Here is a 20,221-nt window from a genome sequence, read left to right as displayed (position 1 = left end):
CCGGTCTGTTGTTGCGTCTACACCACAGGGCAAGGACATTAATCCGATAAGAACCAGTCCTCTCTGGTTCACTGCTAGCGAACAACACGTGAAAACTAAAACATTGCCTTTCACCTGAAGAGGCTCAGAAAAATGATGTCAGAAAAGAACATGGCATCTCTCAAGCATAGGCCTCTAGGCCCGAAAAAGAGCAAAGACCATAGAAAGAAGGCATAAGATCATGCCAAATCCAATAGGCACTAAGCAAGATAAAGTCAGAAACATAAAGAGATCTTCAGGCCTACACATCCCTATGTTGTGTGATGATGTGAACTGCAAAGCATGACAAAGGCAATAGTCAGTGCTATCTAGAGGTCACTATACTGAGCTACAATGTGCTGAGATGGTGGTGAGCAACCGTCATAAGCGCATCCAATCACCATCTACCACAATATCGGTCACTACAGATGGTGGCAGCAATATTAAGTTATCTAGTGCTGAGGGAGCAGTACACACACCCAGAGATGTAGCGGGGGTTGACATACACCAGGGGTTTCCAGGATGTGAGGTAGCTCCAGTGGTGCGCAATGTCCCTGAGGTGAATTGGGAAACTGGCACAGGGGTTCATAGTCCTAGTGGTGGGAGGGACACTCTACTGACTCTAGATGAGAGGTGCAGGGAGAGGGGTTCCTCCATGGTTGAAGTCCTGGTGTATGAGTGTGAAGGCCGCCCAGAAGAGTGTGGGTTGTGTGACAGAGACAGGTAGATGCCAATCTCAGGAGAGTGGTGCGGGTTACGTGTGCAAGGCACTGGATGGAGAATTGAAGGATAGTTTGGTTAATCCTCATGGGGGCCTGTGTTATCCAATTATGGGAGAGCATATTGTATGTCCCTGTTTTCCAGAGCTATGCCAACACCTGTTGGAGAGTGAGCTATCTGACCCCCGGGAGCTCACATTGGAGGCAGACATTTTGGTGGATTCCAGAGGGTCTGGAGAGGCATTGGGGAGTGACCCTCATAGGAGTGGCTCAGGTATCTTCCAGCCCAAAGTGGGGGAAGAGGTTCAGTATAGCCGAGCTAGGTCCCAGTGTATTGGGAGGGGTGTAGGGACTCCCGTCCTGTCTCAGTGGAGAAGAAGTGAGTGGGGGGCTGCATGTCCCAAGGTGCCTGAAACCCAGTCTCAGAGCCTGGATGGTTCTTTAAGGGAACACCAGGTGGGGACCCTAGGATTTCCTGATGGCCCGCTCATTGAGGGGGATTCCCTAATGTCTGGTGAACTGGGAGTGTCCGTAAGCTGGCCTCCATCAGTTCTGCTGTCTGGCAGTACCACTCCTAAGTGTAGGGTGCGGAAGTCCAGATTGAGTGGTGAGATGGTAAAGAGTCCCCAGTGGACGAACCAGTGGGTCAGGGGCCACCCAGAAGGGCTGAGTCACCAAGGAATGACCATGGTGACACCACTTCTGTCTTGGGGGATGTTCATGCACAGTCAGATGGACAGGGGTCGGGAGATCTGCGCCAGGCAGACTGTCACACGACACATGAGTTGTGTGTTTCCCTCAGGGGGGCATGCGTGCTCCCCAGGAAGTCCTGGTGTGCCAGGCAAGTGTTCAACTGCAGGGTTTGGTTCCTGGGTTAGGAAGCCAGGTTCAGGTGTTGTCTGACCTGGAGGGTGGAACAACTGTAAACAGTGTCCTGACCGGTTGGTCTTCTAGGGGTATCACCCCTGAAGGGAGGGTGCAGTACTCTGGAAGGGGGTGCAGAGGGAGGGAGTCCTTACCTCTGACCCTGGTTCAACCCAAGGGTTGAGACCCTAGGTTGGAGGGCCAGGTTCAGGGTGTCAACCCTGACCTGGAAGCCTAGTTGCAAGATAGAACCGCTGAACTGGTGGGTGAATTGTGCAGGACACCTGCTACAGGCACCCTGACAATTCTAGAAGGGGGTACCACTCCAATTGGGAGGGTGCAGAGCCCCGAGGATGAGGACTGGGTGTGAGAGAGCCCACCCCAGTCTCTTGTCCTGACGCCGGGTACAGTCCCAGGGTTGGTCGGTCAGTGTCAGGATGTCATACCTGACCTGACAGGAGGGAGAGTGGACAAAGGGTGCCAAGTACCTCGGGCTACTGCCCCCGCTCTCTGATGCCACAGAGGTTTGAGAGCCCTGAGAGGCATACGGCCTGGGTCTCATCACTGACTACTGTCAGTGGCCAATGTGGCTTGATGTCTGTCTGTTGGGATACACCTGTGAGCAAGGTAAGGTTAGGTGCTGCACAGATGGTGTCCACAGGTGTGGAGAAGGGTTCCCCATGGGTTAGCATGGTGGGCCCTGAGAGTATGGACAGAGGAATTGAAATGGGTTCAGATTGGCGTAGAACTGGAATATGCCCCTGTTGTTGCAGGCCAGGGTCCATGTTCTATCGCCCAAAGCAGAGAAACCCATCAGGGTAATAATTGGTCTCCTCTGTATTTTTGCTGGAAGGGGGTTGTGTTGGACTTGGCCCTTTTTGCCGGGTCATCCCTGAAATTTTTGCCTTCCACCTGTATTTTTTTCTGACCTGTTGTTGGCTGTTTTATGACTCTGGGCACTTTACCGCTGCTGATCAGTGCTAAAGTGCATATTGGCACCATTGGCGTGGTTCTCTCTTCCATTTTTGCTGTTGCCTCATGTATTTTTGCTGGTGTTAGATGCTTTGGCACTGTACCACTGCTGTCCAGTGCCACAGTGCTCCCTACTGTAAATGAATGGATTAATTAGTGATTCCATGATTGGCTATTTGGTTTACTTGTCAGACCCTAGTACAGTGAGTGTGCCCAGTGCGTGTAATCCAAATGTTGCTAGTGGGCTTGCAGCACTGTTTGTGCCACCCACAGAAGCGGCCTTGTAAAATGTATCTGTCAGCCATTGCAGAGCCTGCGTGCAGTTTGGTACTGTCATGCTGACTGGGCAAGTGCACCCACTTGCCAGTCCCTAAACCTTCCCTTTTCTTCATACAAGTCACCCCCATGGTAAGTCCAATAGCAGGGTGCATTGTAAGTATAAGGTAGGACAAGCCCTGATGTGTGTGGCATGTCCGAATAGTGAAATACAGCCATTTTTGTTTTTCACTATTGCAAGGCTACCTGTTCTCCATAGGCCAGAATGGGCTGTTAGAATTATTACATTTTATAATCCTAACGGACTCAGAGAACATGGAAGAAATTCGAATTTAGTATGCCTAGACTCAGAATAATAAAATACATCTTTTAGTGAAGTTTATTTTCATATTCTGTGTATTTTAGAAAGTAGGTATTTGCTTGTCTAACTATCCAAAGCCTGCCTCTGCTAGGTTGTGTATTCCTTTGTCTGGTTTTGTGAGTAACAGGGCTGGGGGATTCCAAGAGACAGGATGAGCCAGCCCAGTGGTGAATAGAGAGATCTGCATCTAGATGGGAGAGAGGAGTTGCACCTGAACCTTGAATAGGGTTGTGCCTGCCTTACTCAATGCTGGCTCCACCTCCTGGGGTGCGGCTGATTTCTCTGCCCTGCACACTGAAAGAAGAGAAGGAAAGCTGTCAAAGTGCTCCAGGACTGTACTTGCCTTCCACAATGCTGGCTCCACCTCCTGTGGGCCGTCTGATGTTCCTGCCCTGCACCGTGAAAGGAAAGGAAAAGTCTGGTAAACAGAGTACTTCAGAACTGGCCACTCTGCCCTCAGAGAACAAAGGATTTTGTGGTATAAATAATGGGACCCTGATCCCAACAAATTGTATCACATTTGGACTACAAGAACAAACTGAGGAGAGACTATTCCCAAGCTAAAGTGCTGCTTGGGGGATTGGCTTGCAGTGGTTGCCTGACTGCCAAAGAAAGGAGAAAGAACTTTGTGTACTTTATTTTCAACTTTTGAAAGATCTCCAAGGGCTTGGATGAGAGCTTGCCCCCTGACCTAAGTCTCAGGACCAGTAGACTTCACCAGCCTTTGTGAATTGCTGCTGGAAACACTATTTCAGTGGCTACAGAGGCAGGGAGCTGTGACCGACTCTCACGACCGGCCCGGTGTCCTGTAGGCACCGCATCGACCAACGTCTGCCTCGAACAACGCAAGCTCTGAACTCACCGACTCCGTCCTGACGCCATCACCGAGCCGTTGCCTGCACCGCGACTGGTGGACACCGTGATGTGCAACGCCTCGCTAAGCCGACTCGTACTGGTCTGAACGACGTGGTCACTACTGCTGACTTCGAGTCCTGTTAAACGCACCGGAGTTGGGCACCACCTCGCATGCTTCACGATACACCGCCTGACTCGCATTGCTATCCGGACTGATCTATGCCAGCTCCCGAACTCCGGCTCTGTCGCCACACTGCAAGCTGGGAGCACTGCAACGAAGCACCGTCTGGCCCTGCAACGCACGCCTTGGATCCACCGACTCCGTTAACAGGCCGCTGCCTGCACCGCATCGAGGGACAATGCGTCCTGCAACACCTTCTTTTTTAAACCGCGAAGAACACCGGAACCGGCTCGCATGTCTGTGCCGGCCGCATCAAGTAAAAGGTACTATGACTGAGTCTGTCGACATTTGAGTGGGCCCGGACCGATGCGTTCCGCTGGATTTGTTAGACTCTTTGTTATTTCCGCAACTCTGTAGCCGGACAGGGCTACCGACTCGCACAGAACTTTAACCAGAACTCTTGAATTCTAATAGTATTGTCGATTATTTTTTTTCGTTTATGGTCTTGTGGTAAATCTATATAAAACATACTTATATTTATAACTATACAACCTGTGTGGTGTCCATTTGTAGTGTTGTCACTTGATTACTGTATGTGTTCACAAATGCTTTACACACTGCCTCTGAGATAAGCCTGTCTGCTCGTGCCAAGCTACCAAGGGGGTGAGAAGGGGTTATTCTAGGAGTGTACTGCCTTACTCTGACTAGAGTAGAGGGTCCCTATTTTTCAAAGTACCTACCTGTGCCAACTAGAGATCCCTAATTCCAACACTCTCCCCATTGTAAATTGATGTATGGATTAGTGACTCCATGATTGGCTGGTTTGGTCTACTTGTCAGACCCTAGTACAGTGCACTGAGTATGCCCAGGGTGCGTAAATCAAATGCTGCTGGTGGGCTTACAGCACTGGTAGTGCCACCCACAGAAGCCTGTAAAAGTGTGTCTCAGGTCTGCTATTGCAGAGCCTGTGCGCAGTCTGGTACTGCCATGTTGACTGGGCAAGTGCACCCACTTGCCAGTCCCTAAACTTTCCCTTTTCTTCATTTCAGACACCCCTATGGTAGGCCCAAGGGCAGGGTGCATTGTAAGTATAAGCTAGGACATGCCATGGTGTGTGTGGCATGTCCTAACAGTGAATTACAGCCATTTTCGTTTTTCACTATTGCAAGGCTACCTGGTTCTCGTAGGCACGAATGAGCAGTTTGATTATTACATTTTATAATCCTAACTGACTCGGGGAACTAGGTGGAAATTCGAGTTTAGTATGCCTGAACTCAAAATGATACAATACAGCCTTTAGTGAAGTTGGTTTTAACATTCTGTGTTTGAAAATACAACTTTTAGAAAGTAGGTACTTTCTTGCCTAACTATCCAAGCTTGCCTCTGCTAGGTTGTGTAGTCTGGAGTTTGAGTGACAGGGGCTGGGGAATTCCAGGAGATGGGGTGAGTCAGCACAGGGCTGAATAGAGAGATCTGCATGCAGATGGGTGGGAGGAGTTGCACCTGGGACCTGAATAGGGCTGTGCCTTCCCTCCACAATGCTGTTTCCACCTCCTGTGGTGGTCTGATGTCCCTGCCCTGCACTGTGAAAGGAAAGAAGGAGTCATGTAAACAGAGTTCTCCAGGACTGACCAGAACTGGTTTGGACTAGGCAAATGCCTCTCTGCTTTCAGAGAACGAATAGAAACTGTGTATAAAAGAGGGGACCCAGACCCCAGAACGTTACATCACTTTTGGGAAACAAGAAGAAACCTTTGCTGAGGAGAGGAACCAGAGATACTGAGGAGAGACTTTCCCTAAGCTGAAGTGCTGCTTGGGGGATTGCCCTGCAGTGGTTGCCTGACTGCCAAAGGAAGGAGAGAGAAACTTTGTGTCTACTTTCATCAGCTTGCGAAGGATCTCCAAGGGCTTGAGAAAGAGCTTGCCTCCTGCTGAAGTTTCAGGGACAACAGACTTCAACCATCAGCTGCCCAAGAGTTCTTTGGAAGTGTCTGCAGCTGTGTGGGGTTTTCTGATGGACTGCGTGTCGCAAAGAGCTTGAAGTGCGACTCACGAAGGAGAAGATTGTCGCCGAACTGCCGCAGTCGCTTCACAACGCCAAAGCGACTCGCATCGCTGGAGAAGAGGATCGACGTCACACCAGACGCCGCCACATCATCGGAGAAGCGTATCGCCGCTGTCGTGCATCGCTGGGAAAGCGTGTCGTCGCTGCAGGTTGTCTCGTCATTACCGAAGCGCCTCGCATCGCCGGAGAAGTGGATCTACGTCGCATCAGACGCCACCGCATCACCCGGAAGCGCGTCACAGGGCCTATTGTGGCACAGAGAATAGTTGAGTGGCCGCGCGGCCGTTTGGCATGCATGCATTGTGAAGCATCAAGGAGAAGACGCCATTTTTGTTCATTGCACAGGATCTTCATCGCATCACGGCGCTGCTGGTCGCATCGCCGCGGAAGCGCGGTAAGAAACCAACGCATCATCTCCCCACGCCAAGAAGAACCACGCATCTCCTACGCATCAGTAGGGACCTGACGCATCACCGTTCTTGCGTGTAAGGAACCGACTCATCACCTACCCTGCAACACTTTCGCTGTATAGCGTTGCGCATCCTAAGCTACATTGACAGTGTCGCATTTTAACATCTAAACAGAACTGAGCAAATTCTACCATTTTAAGTACAGTATTGAGGATTTTTGTCGTTTGTGGTCTTGTGTTTTGTCTATATAAAAATACTTATTTTGTATACTACAACTTGTGTGGTGTCCATCTGTAGTGTTGTCACTGTGTTACTGTATGTGTTCACAAATACTTTACACACTGCCTCTGAGATAAGCCTGTCTGCTCGTGCCAAGCTACCAAGGGGGTGAGCAGGGGTTATTTTAGGAGTGTACCCCCTTACCCTGACTAGAAGCAAGGGTCCCTATTTGGTCAAAGGTACCTACCTCTGCCAACCATAGACCCCCAAATCTAACACTTACTCATACTCACTTGCACTAACTGTCATTCTCACACACTCTCACGCACTCGTTCTCTCTCCTTCATTCACGCTCACTGACATTCACTCTAACTCTTATTCAATAATACTCACTCATGTCCACCCACTCTTATTTTCACTCATTCTGATTCACTCATACTCACTAACAACTCACTGACAATCGATCTCACTTATTCTCACTCACTACCTTTTAGTGGTTCTCACTCACTACCTGTCACTGACTCACAAACTCATGATCTGTTTCAGACAAACACACTCTAACCCACAATCGTGCACACTACATACATTTAAATAAAATATTTACATACAACATCTAAGCAGTGAACAATTGCCTCTTGGTCCATCAGTACTGTATACGTTTTTTATCCACAGGTCATCTATTTCACCTGCAGGTAAAGTTTGATTACTAAACAATATTTAATACAATTAAAATTTGTTGAGAAATGGTTTGAGCAACCATACAATTGTTGATTTGGGTAGACAAAACTAAAAAGTCAAATGTTCAAGACAGGGTTATATGACAGGGTTATATTCAATTGTTTTTTTCATTAGTTTTCTTTTTCAAAACATAGAAGACTATTGTATAAACACAACCATGACTTTTGCAATATACAAATTGCAAAGACTCTATGTACAGTGACAATTAAACATAGCATACATGACAATAATTTCATCAGTCTTCAAATGCAATTTTGATAGACCTACTATATTTGCAAAGTATAGAGTCTTAATAGTTTATACGGCCTCTATACTACAATCATTCTTGGGTCCAAAGTGTTGAGGTCAGGGAGACACTGTGCTATGTCATTACCATTGAGAATATCAGTTTTTTGTGTCATGTGACCTCATTCAGAATATCACAATCTGTGCTTAGTCATGCAATACCACAGAATGTGCTGTGCTATGTGACCCCAGTCACTGTTTTCTAACCATAGATAGAAGTGTTTCACTCCTAAAAATACTTCCATAACATTAACATCTTCTCTGGAAACTGATTTCACTGTGTTTGTTTTTTTGTTTGGCAGGATGTCAGAAGCACCATAATCAGGTAAGTCTAGTTTAATATCCTCCTCTGTGTGTAAGGAGCAGGTCTCGCTGCTGCAGTGTGTAAAGCCACTACTGAGCTCACACGAAATGCTAGGAAACTTTCATATCCTGATAAAATCAATTTGCATCCTTAAAAACCCCCTTAAATCCTCAGAAAATACCTTTTATTCCTCTGTAAACTTAAGTCCCCAGAAAACTCCCTTGTGTCATCAGGAAGCTCTCTTACATTTTTTTAAATCCCCGTGAGTCATACGAAAACTCCTTTGAGTCTTGAAATAATTGCTACAGAACTGAGCTGCTGTCCTCACAAAACAAATTTGTATTCATAAAACGTACTGGAAGTCCTCAGAAAAGTACCCTGAGCACACATAAATCTCAAGCACATTCTGGAAACTCCCTCTCTGGTTTTCCTCAATTAGGAGTTGTGCAGAACCTCATTCAAAGTTTCCTAACTATGAGGCCAGTCTTTAAAGTGTCCCCTCGGTGCCTCCAAACTTCATTGATATGTCATTAAAGTCATATAATAACATAACATGTGTATATGTAAAGCCACATTCACCCCTAAAGGGGTATCCTGGCGCTGAATAACAGATGTTTGTTGTTACCCAACTCAATGGGACTCATTTTATCGACGTCAGAAAGGAGGAGAGGTTGAGTAGACCTGCCAGGATTTGAACCTGTGACCAGGAGGTGTAACTCAGGCAACTGCAGTAGATACATTAGTCCACTAAGCCACCAGTCCTGGCCTCATTCTTTAGTAAATTCCCTCAAATAAAAAGAGGTCTCGTCCATCCAGTTCTCATACACCTCACGGTAATCCTCAGATCTGCTCCTAATCATAAGAAATCTCTCTCCAGTCTGCAATGACCTCCCTCCAGTTCGTAGCATCATCTTGAGTATTTAGAAGCCTCATTTCAACCCTCAAACCTCTGCCCGGGTCACTGAACACTCATTCCAGACACCGAATCCTTCTTCAAATCCTCAGAGACTTCCTAGTGTGTCTTTCAAAGCCTCTTTTCAATCCATTTTTTCAAGGTCTTTATTAATAATTTTTTGGTAACAATACAGATTCAAACAATAAACATCAGTGGTTCAGCGTCATCAGTTACATGTTGTACATCATGAAAACATGAAGTATTGTTTGGGGGCATCAGTTCATTGTCATTTTTCAATTCTAAAATAAGATGAAGAGACATTTCTTTACAACTATTGCATAATGGTTACGCCGTTCGCCAGGGTGCATGTCCACACACGTCTCTATTCCTGTGGGCTATGGGGGTGTGGGGGCTGACTCAAGCCATCTCAGCCTACCTTTCTTCACCTGCAGAAACTGCCTACCACATCTCAGTTTCCTGTGGAGTGTCTCCAATCCTGAGGGATCCTTCCATTGGACTCATGTCAATACTTAAATCTGTAAATAAGTGTTCGAGGCATGTGAGCTGTAGATCACATGCTTTGCATAGCCTGGAACTAGTGTTGGGTGTGAATGTTTGCACTTTGTTTTTCTTCAAAGACGTCTTTCCAGTCACGAGGCCGGTGACTCCTCCTTTCGGTGAAAGTGCACATGGGCATCGACTCCATTGTTAGATTATTTTTTTCTGCCATCGGATTCGGATGTGAATTGCTGCGCTCTGGTCCGGCACCGTTTCTCGGGTTCCCTTTGACAAGCAATCCACTACTCGAGACGGTGTTATTTCTTGATCGCGTTTTCCCATTTTCCACTTATCGTTTCGACTCAAAGGTCTTCAATCAGAAATCTCGTGGCGGCCCGTTCTTCAGTTAATTCCCCGGCTCAGTCCGTGTTTGAAGAGCACCTCCTGGGCAGGCACTATCGGATTAGCCCAGTGCTCTCCTCTCTGACTTTCAGCGATTTTTGCTCTATTGTTCAGTTAATTCCCTGGCTCAGTCCATGTTTGAATTCAGCTTGCTCACAATTGCTATGTCCTGAAGAGGATCTCGAATAGCTGAGATCGAAACGGCATTGAACCCCTACAGCAGGAACTTGCTACACTTTTTTTTTTTTTTAATTTTCAAAAACCTTTATTGAGTTCCATTGTAGATCACACAGGGCCTTGCCTACAACCCGGAGGCCGGCAGCAGGATAATGGGAAAGTACCACGTAGTAGCGCAATCTCGGATACACAGCCTCTGCACCAACAACCCGGGTGTCTGGAGGCGTTTTTGTCAATGAGGGACTCCAAGTCAGACTACATTTGTTGCGAGTTTGTTAATCTAGATCTTCCCCATGTGTATGCCGTAGGTGAGTGTACACTCCCATGTCTTCCACTATTGTGCTCATGTAAGGCCTTCCCTTCAGTTATGTGTTCCCAATGTATGCTCTCAACTATGTACACCCCCCCCACCCCAACTCCCCCCCCCCCGCACCCTCCCCCCGGAACTGTCCCACGCTCTCCCTCTGCTGTACGTGATTGGGAAAATGTGTCGCCTGTTGTGGTGCCTTATGCTACCGTTACTGAAGTGTCTTCTCCGCACTCAACTCATCTTTTAAGTCACACTAGTTGTCGTTACCCGGAGTCATCAGGCTCTCTGACGTAGCTTCCGGCGTGGCCACCTCAGAGTCATGAGCATATAGGTAGGTCTTATATAGCCCCCAGAAGTTCTTGGGGCGATTCTTGGGGGGGAGAAGTTCGCTATACACCTCAGATTGTGTGCTGCAGTACAGCATATCTCGGGACCATTGTTTTACCGTTGGCAGGGGGCCTCTCATCCAGCGCATCGCTACCACTCTCCTGGCCGTCAATAAGCCCATGTCCACCAGTTTACGAGTTGCTGCTGGGTGGTCCTTAGAATAGCCTAGTAGCGCCAGAGCAGGGTCCGCTTCGAGCTCTACTCCCACTATATTGGTCAGCTCCGCAAACACCCTGCGCCAGAACTTTTGTATGCCCGGGCAGTACCATGCTAGGTGCATAAAGTCTGCTAATGCCGCGTGGCATCGTTCGCATTCCGGACTCTGTCTAAGACCATATCTGTACAGCCTCTCGGGTGTATAATATACTCGCTGCAGGTATTTGAAGTGCACCAACCGGTGTCTACCATTCAGTGATATCTTCCTTGTGCTCGCGCAGCAATAGGCCCACATACTGTCGTCTATGTGGATCTGCAGATCTCTCTGCCATGCCAGCCGAGCCTTCGTGTATTGTTGTTCGCTATGCTGCATACCCAGCCTATATAGCGTTGTGATTAGCTTTTGCGGAGCGACCGTTTTGATGACGTGTGTTAATTCCAGGATTTCAGGTGGCTCTGCCAGGTCCGGACCCAACAGTTCCAGAAACGCGCTGCGCACTCTGTGAAATTGGAAGCCATGAAGTAATGTTGGACCAGTATGTCATCTCGCTACACTCTCCCAGGTCTTCACTCGTCCCTCGGCAAAAAGGTCCCCCATAACTCTTAGACCTAACTGGTTCAGGGCTCTCACCACACCTACTTCAGCCAGTGGGGGTAACCAGACCGCCCACTCGAGCAGCATACTAGGGGAATATAATAGTACGCAGTTCTGTGAGCGTAGCAGCGATTGCCATGCATGGTTGGTGGTCATTAGCGAGTCAAGCTTCCCTACTTTGCGATCCATTGGATTGCATACCATGGCCGGTAATGGAGCAGGAGAAGCAAAGAGTCGCTCCAGGATGACATGCGGTATATCCAGGCTGCCATGAACCCAGGTGTGAAGATGTGTGGCCTGTGCCACCCTATAGTACCGTTCTAGATCCGGAGCACCTAACCCTCCCTGCTCGTAAGGTAATTTTATAGTTTCCCATTTTACCCTGGGCTGCTTGCCCCCCCAGGCCAGCTTTATAAGGACCTTCGTCAGCGTGTCAAAGAATGCCTTCGACAGCACAATGGGGAGATTCGCGAATAGGAACAAGAATCTGGGCAGAACCACCATCTTCATTATGGCGATGCGTCCCATCAGTGACAGCGGGAGTCTGCACCAGTTCTCTACATCGTCTACCAGCTTGCTATAAGCCACCCCATAGTTTTCTCTAACCATCACGTCTGGGTCAGTGTGCAATTTAATTCCTAAATAGCGTACCGGTTCCGAGGTCCACTGAAGTGGGAACTCCATCTCGAAGCGTTCTGTGATCGGGGTCAGCGGAAAAACCACTGATTTTGCCCAGTTCACCCTAAGGCCAGACAGGGCAACGAAATGTACCACCTCCCTCAGGACCGAGGCCAGGTTGCTCTCCGGGTCTCTAACGTAGAGCAATGTGTCATCCGCGTACGTAGAAATCCCTATCTTGTAGGTCGGGTAGCTAATAGCCCTATGCCTGTGATACTCCCGGATAGCGCATGCCAACGGCTCTGCCACTAACGCATACAGAAGTGGCGAGAGAGGGCAACCCTGCCTCGCACCCCTGCTTATAGCAATCGTCTTCGAAACCTTGTCACCCATACGTATGCGGGCTAAAGGCTGATGATATAGCGCTGCCAGCATTGACAGGAATGGTTCACCCAGACCCAGTTTCCTTAACACTCGCAGCAAGAATGGCCATTCGACCGAATCAAAGGCTTTTTCCATATCTAGGAAAATCGCCACTGCTTTTGTGTCCTGCCGTGTGTGCTGCATTGCTCCCAGCACCGTGCGAAGGTTATAAGTCAGATTCCTCGCTGGTATAAATCCCGCTTGCCCCGGGGCCAAAAGTTCTGGGGCCACCAGCGCTAGACGTGTAGCCAGCACTTTCGCATACAGTTTGGCGTCAACATTCAGCAAAGATAGTGGCCTGTAGGACCCACACTTATTAGGGGGCTTTCCAGGCTTTAGAATGGTGACCAGCATTGCCTCTCGCATGGAGTGGGGCATAGCGCCTTCCTCGCAGATCTCATCAAAGAGCGAGGACAGGTGAAGTATGATCTTATCTTTAAACGCTTTGTAGAAGCCCACAGTTAGGCCATCTACTCCAGGGGCACTCTCCGATCTCATACTGTCTAATGCTTCTGATATCTCTTCCCTCTCTATGGGGGCCGCAAGGAAATCCCTCTGCCAGTCGGCCAGGAATGGCATTTTTATGTAACTTAAATAATCATCTATTTGGCCACCTACATTCGAGGATTTGGAGGCATAGAGATTCGCATAGAACTCTCTGAATTCGGCCAATATTTCATCTTCCTCAGTGAGGATTTCTCCCGAGTCTAACTCCAAGTTCGTAATTCTCTGCGTCTGTCTGTTGCCCTTCAGAATCCTGGCCAGTAGGGATCCAGGGCGTTCACCTTCTCCATATGTGCGTGCAGTAGCGTATTTGCCCATATGACAGACTTCTCTATCCGCCTCCTCGTTGAATTCTGATATTAGAGTTTGAAGCTCGTCCGTGTGTGCACCCAACCTATTACCTTGTTGTCCATTTTCAATGACTGAGATCTGTTGTTCTAGGTATTTCAGTCTTTGTCTGATTGCCTTTAGGACGCTAGAGTGTTTGGCCATGACTATTCCTCGGATATATACTTTGAACGTTTCCCAGAGCGTTTGAAAGCTGTCGACCGATCCTATATTGATGGCAAAGAAAGTGTCTATCTCTTCCGCCAGTTCACCTCTGAATACTTCGTCAAGAAGTGAGTACGGAGGAAATCGCCAGGGAGGGATTCCTTTAGTTGGAGTGTTAAGTGTCATCAGTATCGGAGAGTGATCGGATAATGTGCGTGGCAGAACACTGCATGACCTGACTTGTTGCAGTACCAAACGAGAAACCAACCAGTAGTCTATCCTTGTGTGTATGTCGTGGAAGGCCGAGTAGTGTGTGTATCCCCCTCTGTCTGCATGCAAGGTCCTCCAAACATCCACCATATCCAGTGCTGTCATCCCTGCAAGCACTCGCAAGGCCGTCTAGGAGGCCCTGCCGATCTATCCAGGTCTGGGTTAAGCACCAGGTTAAAGTCGCCTCCCCAAATCATTCGGCCTCCATCAAACGCCCCGCCATTTCTAACCAGAGTATCGTAGAAATCAGGAGAATCATAATTGGGGCCGTACACATTCACCACAATCAAGTCCTGACCTTTCCCAACGCACCTAGAAATCACATACCTCCCCTCCGGATCGGTGCAGAGAAGTGTGAGTTGCAGCTTGGATCGGGGATTAACCCATGTCAGAACTCCCCTAGAGTGTGTAGTTAAGCCAGCCTGTGTAACGTTACCCATTAATCCCTTTACTTGGAGCATTTTACTCGTGGAAGGAAGGTGTGTTTCCTGAATAAGAGCCAAGTCCACCCTGTGACGTTGGAGGTAATTCAGAACCTTACGCAGTTTCCGATGGTCATTTAGGCCTCTGACGTTCCAAGTTAGTACTTTAAGTGACTCAGTCTCTCCCAGTGTTTCAATGCCCTGTACATCAGCCATCATCACGGGTCCACAACATATCGCAGTAGTTAAGCTACTCGTTCGACATTAGATAAACGTACAGTATCAGCCCAGAGAGGTGGCCCATCTTGCAGCTCCCTCCCGCCACCCCCGCAACATAGTATATTAACAAGGTGGCATGCGGCTCACTGAGAACATTTGCCGCAGCCGCCAGCAACCAAGGTGCAGTTGAGAGACAGTTCCCGTACCCTCCCAAAGAACATGCAATAAGCAAGCAAAATACCCCCCTCAACCTCCCAAACCCCACCCACAGCAGACCAACCCCAATTCGGCCTAGCATGCAACACCCCCCCCCCCCCCCCCCCCCGCTCCCTCCCAAAACAGACTCTCAAATTTCCCCTCAGACTGCCGGAGCAGTCTAACTTGCTGAAAGCGCCAGGGCAGAGGTTGTCAAGGTAGCAAAGACAGTTCCAAGAAAATGAAGCTTAAACTCCCGCACCAGCCTTTCGCATCAGCCTCTTAACATAATATCCATATGTGCCCAAAAGCCTATCCTATACATTCCCCAGAAAGTATAACCCAGCGCATAGAGAGCGCTACACCAGTAGTGTCTTTGGGTGCATCTCTATATCTGGACTCTAATACTGTGCGCCCTCCACGGACCCCAAACCTACTACAATTTGCAAGTGAGGTGGATATACTGGAAAGTTCTCACCCATAGTCCAGATTACAGGTAGTTCCGGAGCGTAGTGTAGACCCACTGGCCCATGCTGCACCTACAACCGTCCTTTCTTCATTGACCTATCTGCCCAAGGAGCACCTCCCGTAGTCCCTGGTGCGCTCCCCAGGTCGCTCCCAGAGGAAGGACAAGTCTCCAGCGAAGAATGCAGAACGGTCATTGCTCTATTCCTGCTCGTCTAGATGACTGTTGTTGTCCTGTTCTTGTTCCTGGCGCTTAGGGCTATGTCTCTGTTCTTTAGACCACACCTTCAGCGACTTTTGGAGTTCCTTTGGGTCTATGAAAAAGTGTGAGCGCCCCTGGAGATTTATCCGAAGTTTAGCTGGGTATAACATAGCGTAGTCCAGACCCATGTCTCGTAATTGCTGCTTGTATGGTGCAAAGTGGCGTCGCCCCTCCTGAACTTTCGCCGTGAAGTCGGGGTATAGTGAGACGTCCATCCCCTCGAACTGCAGCTTCCCTTTTTCCCTCGCTAACCGCAGTGCTGTATCTCTATCTCGGTAGTTGAGCAGTTTCGCAATTATGGGTCTCGGGAGGGCCCCCTGGCGCAGTCTGGGACCCAGCGAACGGTGCGCCCTCTCCACTATGAACATGTGCGAGAACACTCCGTCCCCCAGCAGCGTAGTCAGCAGCTTCTCCACAAACAGCTCCATTTTACCAGTATGGGTCGTCTCCGCAATTCCCGTAATTCTAATGTTGGAACGTCTTGAGTGCGCTTCCAAATCTTCCGATTTGTCTTGTATCACCTGGAGCAGTTTGTTGAGTTGCGTACGGTCCTTATCCAGCTCAGTTTGCGCTTCTTCCACCTCAGTCAATCGCCTCTCCGACATGTCTAGACGCTCCGCGTGTTTATCCACCCTCTCTGACATGCGGTCCATACGGTAAGTCAGTGCGTCAATTTTAGATCCTATCGACGCCATGCTGTCTTGCAAGCCTTTTTCCATCGTGACTAGCAGGTCTTTAATATCGGAGTAGACTGAGGCTTCCATTCCTCTGGGCTGTTGCGATGATTCCGGATTTGGAGGGGTCGGGGAGGTCCTGCGTTCTCGATTTCCGTTGCTCGAAAGCTAGTTTCATCTGGGTTTTATCGCCCTTACCCATCGTGGTGGCTCGCAGGTAGAACTATCTGGCCAGAGTATGGGCCCGCCTCAGCTGCCAGAGTCTGGAAAGTTCTGGCGGGTAGGGTGGATGGGGTAGAGACCAAACGCCGAGCCGCCGGACACTGCCCCTATGGAAATCTACGCCAATGGGCGGCAAAACCCCCCGTAGGGTGTGCAGTTGGTTGCGCGGGCTCTTCAGTATAGGTTTGAGGTCAATTTAACGGTGCCCTCTGGCGGAGGCCAGGGACCCCCGCCTGTCTACTCCCTGCCGAGATGTTCACTCCACAGCACCGGTCAAATCAATCCCAGAGCCCCGGGGTAGTAAGGGGGCAGCCCCCCCCCCTCGTGTTCGTAGCTCCCAATGGGCCTGTGCGCTTATGACCGGGCCTTCACCCGTGTATGGTGTCTGGTGCTCCGAGGTGCGTCACCCCCACTGACACAGGGGCACTAGTGGAGCCCCAAGCAGTCCGTGTGGGGGTCACGTGTCTTATGCTTGGTGTTCTAGGCCCATCCGGGCCTGCACTTGGTGTTTGCCGACTAGGTCCAGGCCCTCCGCCGCCTTTGTGAGGCTTTCTACACGCACCTCACCTCTGGAGCGCCCGCCGCTCTGTAGACCGATGGCAGAGTACTCAGCGCGAGAGGCTCTTCAGGCGTCGATTTTCGCCTCCACCGGAGGTCCGGAGCGGACCCTGCCTCGGCGGCCGCACGTCTCGCAACGCACGCCGGCCAGACGGCTAGGTGAGTCCTGTGCTTGCGGCCTGGTCCGTCGGGAGTCCCCGAGGCTCCGAAAGCCAAATAATTCCGCCGATTTCAGGGCACCAGCGGTAGCGAGCTGTCGCGTCAGCGCTCCGCAGCAGACTCTGCCGCTCTCGGAGTTTGGGCACAGCTAGGACAGGATATATGAAGAATAATGCGAGGCTTCGGCCTGGAGCTCGAGGCTGGCGCGTCTTACATCGGCGCTTGCCAAGCTCCGCCCCCCAACTCGCTACACTTTATATAACTTCTCAAGGGGTTTCCCTATATGCTGTCAATTCAATGTTTATGTTTTTAAAGTCACCTTCACTTATCATGTCACGCTTGTTGTCACTTACCTATGTGAGCACCTGAATCCTTTTTTGCATAATCTTTATAAAATAAATAACAAACGTTATTTTGACCTACATGTCCCTATGCATATTACTTATCGCTCCCAAAGATATTAATTATCAATTACGACTCTAGCACCCTGTCCCCATATGGGAGACTACCTCCCTTGGACCTTTTTTGCCCATACCAGAACCATTGTTTTTCTACAACATTAATCACTCCCAGGTTCACATATCGGGGTCCCCTTGTTTTATTTACTACATTGCACAAATGGGAGCTGCAATTCCTCACTTGAAAAGTTGCTTTCCTCATAGCTATTACATCACTGAGGAGAGTAGGTGAGCTCCAGGCACTAACCATACAGGAAGCATTTTTACAAATGTACCAAACCGAAGTGGTTTTTCGGACTAATCCTAAGTTCTTACCCAAAGTCATTTCTGCCTTCCATATCAACCAATCTGTTGAGTTGCCTGTGTTCTTCCCTCAACCAGATTCTGTGGTTGAACATGCTCTACACACCTTAGACGTTAAAAGAGCATTACTCTATTACACAGAAAGGACAATACCTTTCCTTAAGACAAAACAACTTTTTGTAGCTTTTGCCCCACCTCATAAAGTCAATCCCATCTCAAAATTAGGTATTGCAAGGTGGATAGTCAAATGCATTCAAACATGCTATGCAAAAGCAAAAATAACATTAACCGCATGCGTGCGGCGGTTATTTTTGCGCTGTGCGGCTTTTTTCTAAAAGCCGCGTTACATGACGAGCTGAGCTCGTCATGAGCATGCGAGCGGCGCAACTCAAGACGAGCTCAGCTCGTCATAAGCGTGGAAGGGGTTAACAATTCCCCCTAGAGTGCACTCCACTCGTAAAATGGGGGCATCTAAGGCATTCTTAGGAAACATTCCTATAGATGACATCTGCAAAGCTGCTACATGGTCTACACTTCACAAATTCACAAAGCAGTATTGTGTAGATGTGTTAGCAAGACAGCAAGCTAGTGTGGGCCAAGCAGTTCTATGTACTCTCTTTCAAACCTATGCAACAGCTACAGGTTAGCCACCGCTTTGGGAGATTACTGCTTTCTAGTCTATGCAAAGCATGTGATCTACAGCTCACATGCCTCGAACGGAAAATGCTACTTACCCAGTATGCATCTGCTCTTGGCATGTAGAGCTGTAGATTCACATTCGCCTACCAATCTCCCTGGGTACCTATACCTGTTGCAGTGATATCTTACTTAGATACATACACATGGACATCTCTATTCTACTACTCTTACTAACTCCATTATCACCCTCTGTGGGAAAACGATCTAACAATGGAGTCGATGCCCATGCGCACTAACACCGAAAGGAGGAGTCACTGGCCTTGTGACTGAAAAGACTTCTTCGAATAAAAACAAAGTGCAAACATCCGGACCCAACACTAGATGGCAGTCTATGCCGAGCAAATGACTCTACAGCTCTATATGCCAAGAACAGATGCATACTGGATAAGTAGCATTTTCCTTCCAAACCTTCACCATGAGGTGACATACACATATGTGCTTCTTGTTTATAGGCTAGTCTTGCTAACTCATTATAAACCAAGCTTAAAGAGACATTGTACATGTCAATGATCTATTCTGTTGTGAAGCTAACAATGTAATTTCCTCTAAGTCTTAACAGGTACACCCCCTCTGGATCACTTAATGAAAAAATACAAGATGGCGGTGAACAACACAAACTAATTGCACATGGTTTCAACACTGATCCAAGAACTGAGATTCCTGTCAGTTTCACAAGGGATGCGTGTCCTGGCTATTTGTCTGTTGTGGCCCAAAAGGTGCAATGTGAGAAAGATCAAGCTGCGTTGGAGGAAAAAACTGTTTAATGCTGACCAACGTTTATATGTGAACAAGATTTAAAATATAGAGTGCGTGTGGCTCCTTGAGATTTTAGTAGAGAGGTGAGATTCCAAGTCTTACTTCTCTGATGCAATTTTATTACCCTGTGAGAGTCTTGCGCTCGGCAGACTTGTATCTGGCTAGAATGGGCAGACGTTCTTTTCGTGTCCTTGCCCCAACCCCATTAACTAAGAAGGATTCTAAACTACTTACGTTTTCTGAAGCAACTAAAGACCTGGTTGTTCTCATCCTTGGCCTAACCTGCCTTCCTCTTCTGCAGTTGTCTTACCTGTGACTAGCCCCAGTAAGCCCCCTTCTGGGGGCAGCCATGCGCTTAAGAAATCTTTTAAACAGATCATGAGATTCCTGAGCGCAAGTGTAATTGCACGTCCACATTCTTTTCATCGGGGAGTCAGAAGTTGCTCCTCAGCCGACAGCCCTTGGCTTGCATCAGATCGTTCACACGCAGATCAGAGTGACTGATGCTATGTCATTAACGGGCTTCTTTTTTGTCCTTGATTCTCCAAGCCATCATCATCTGCTGAGGCTGATGTCCACCTTGGATGGTGGGGGGTGATGTCCGCCACCTCTCTCTCCATGTGCAGTTGGCTTGGAGCTTGTTCCGTCATGGTGTGAGGCATCAGCAAGTAAACCCGCAAGATTGAGTAGATGGCTTGATCAATGTCATTCTCCAAAAGACAGAGTTTCCCAGGGACCAGAAAGGACTGGGTATCAGATACTTGTCAAAAAGAATTCCTTTCTGTGTATTACTCTTTTAGTTAGTGACCATGAGGCCTACACATTTAGATCAATGACATTTGATTTGTAACTGTGACACTAGACAAATATTAGTACTCCACACTAGAATATCCTT

At 48.6% G+C, this 20,221-nt stretch overlaps 1 protein-coding gene across 1 annotated transcript in view; it reads left to right on the top strand.

The window, feature by feature from the left end:
- The window catches only part of LOC144754208 (E3 ubiquitin-protein ligase TRIM39-like), a 266,530-nt gene that overhangs the window by 96,097 nt on the left and 150,212 nt on the right, over window positions 1–20,221 (top strand). The window contains exon 4 of the mRNA XM_078641793.1: window positions 8,206–8,228. Coding sequence (XP_078497919.1) covers window positions 8,206–8,228 — 23 coding nt within the window. The remainder of the gene's footprint in view (window positions 1–8,205; window positions 8,229–20,221) is intronic.

Source organism: Lissotriton helveticus, chromosome 5_1 (assembly GCF_964261635.1).
Source record: "Lissotriton helveticus chromosome 5_1, aLisHel1.1, whole genome shotgun sequence".
Classification (NCBI taxonomy): Eukaryota; Metazoa; Chordata; class Amphibia; order Caudata; family Salamandridae; genus Lissotriton; species Lissotriton helveticus.
The sequence above is the reverse complement of the archived record's forward strand: the minus strand, read 5'-3'. Positions and strand labels throughout refer to the sequence as shown.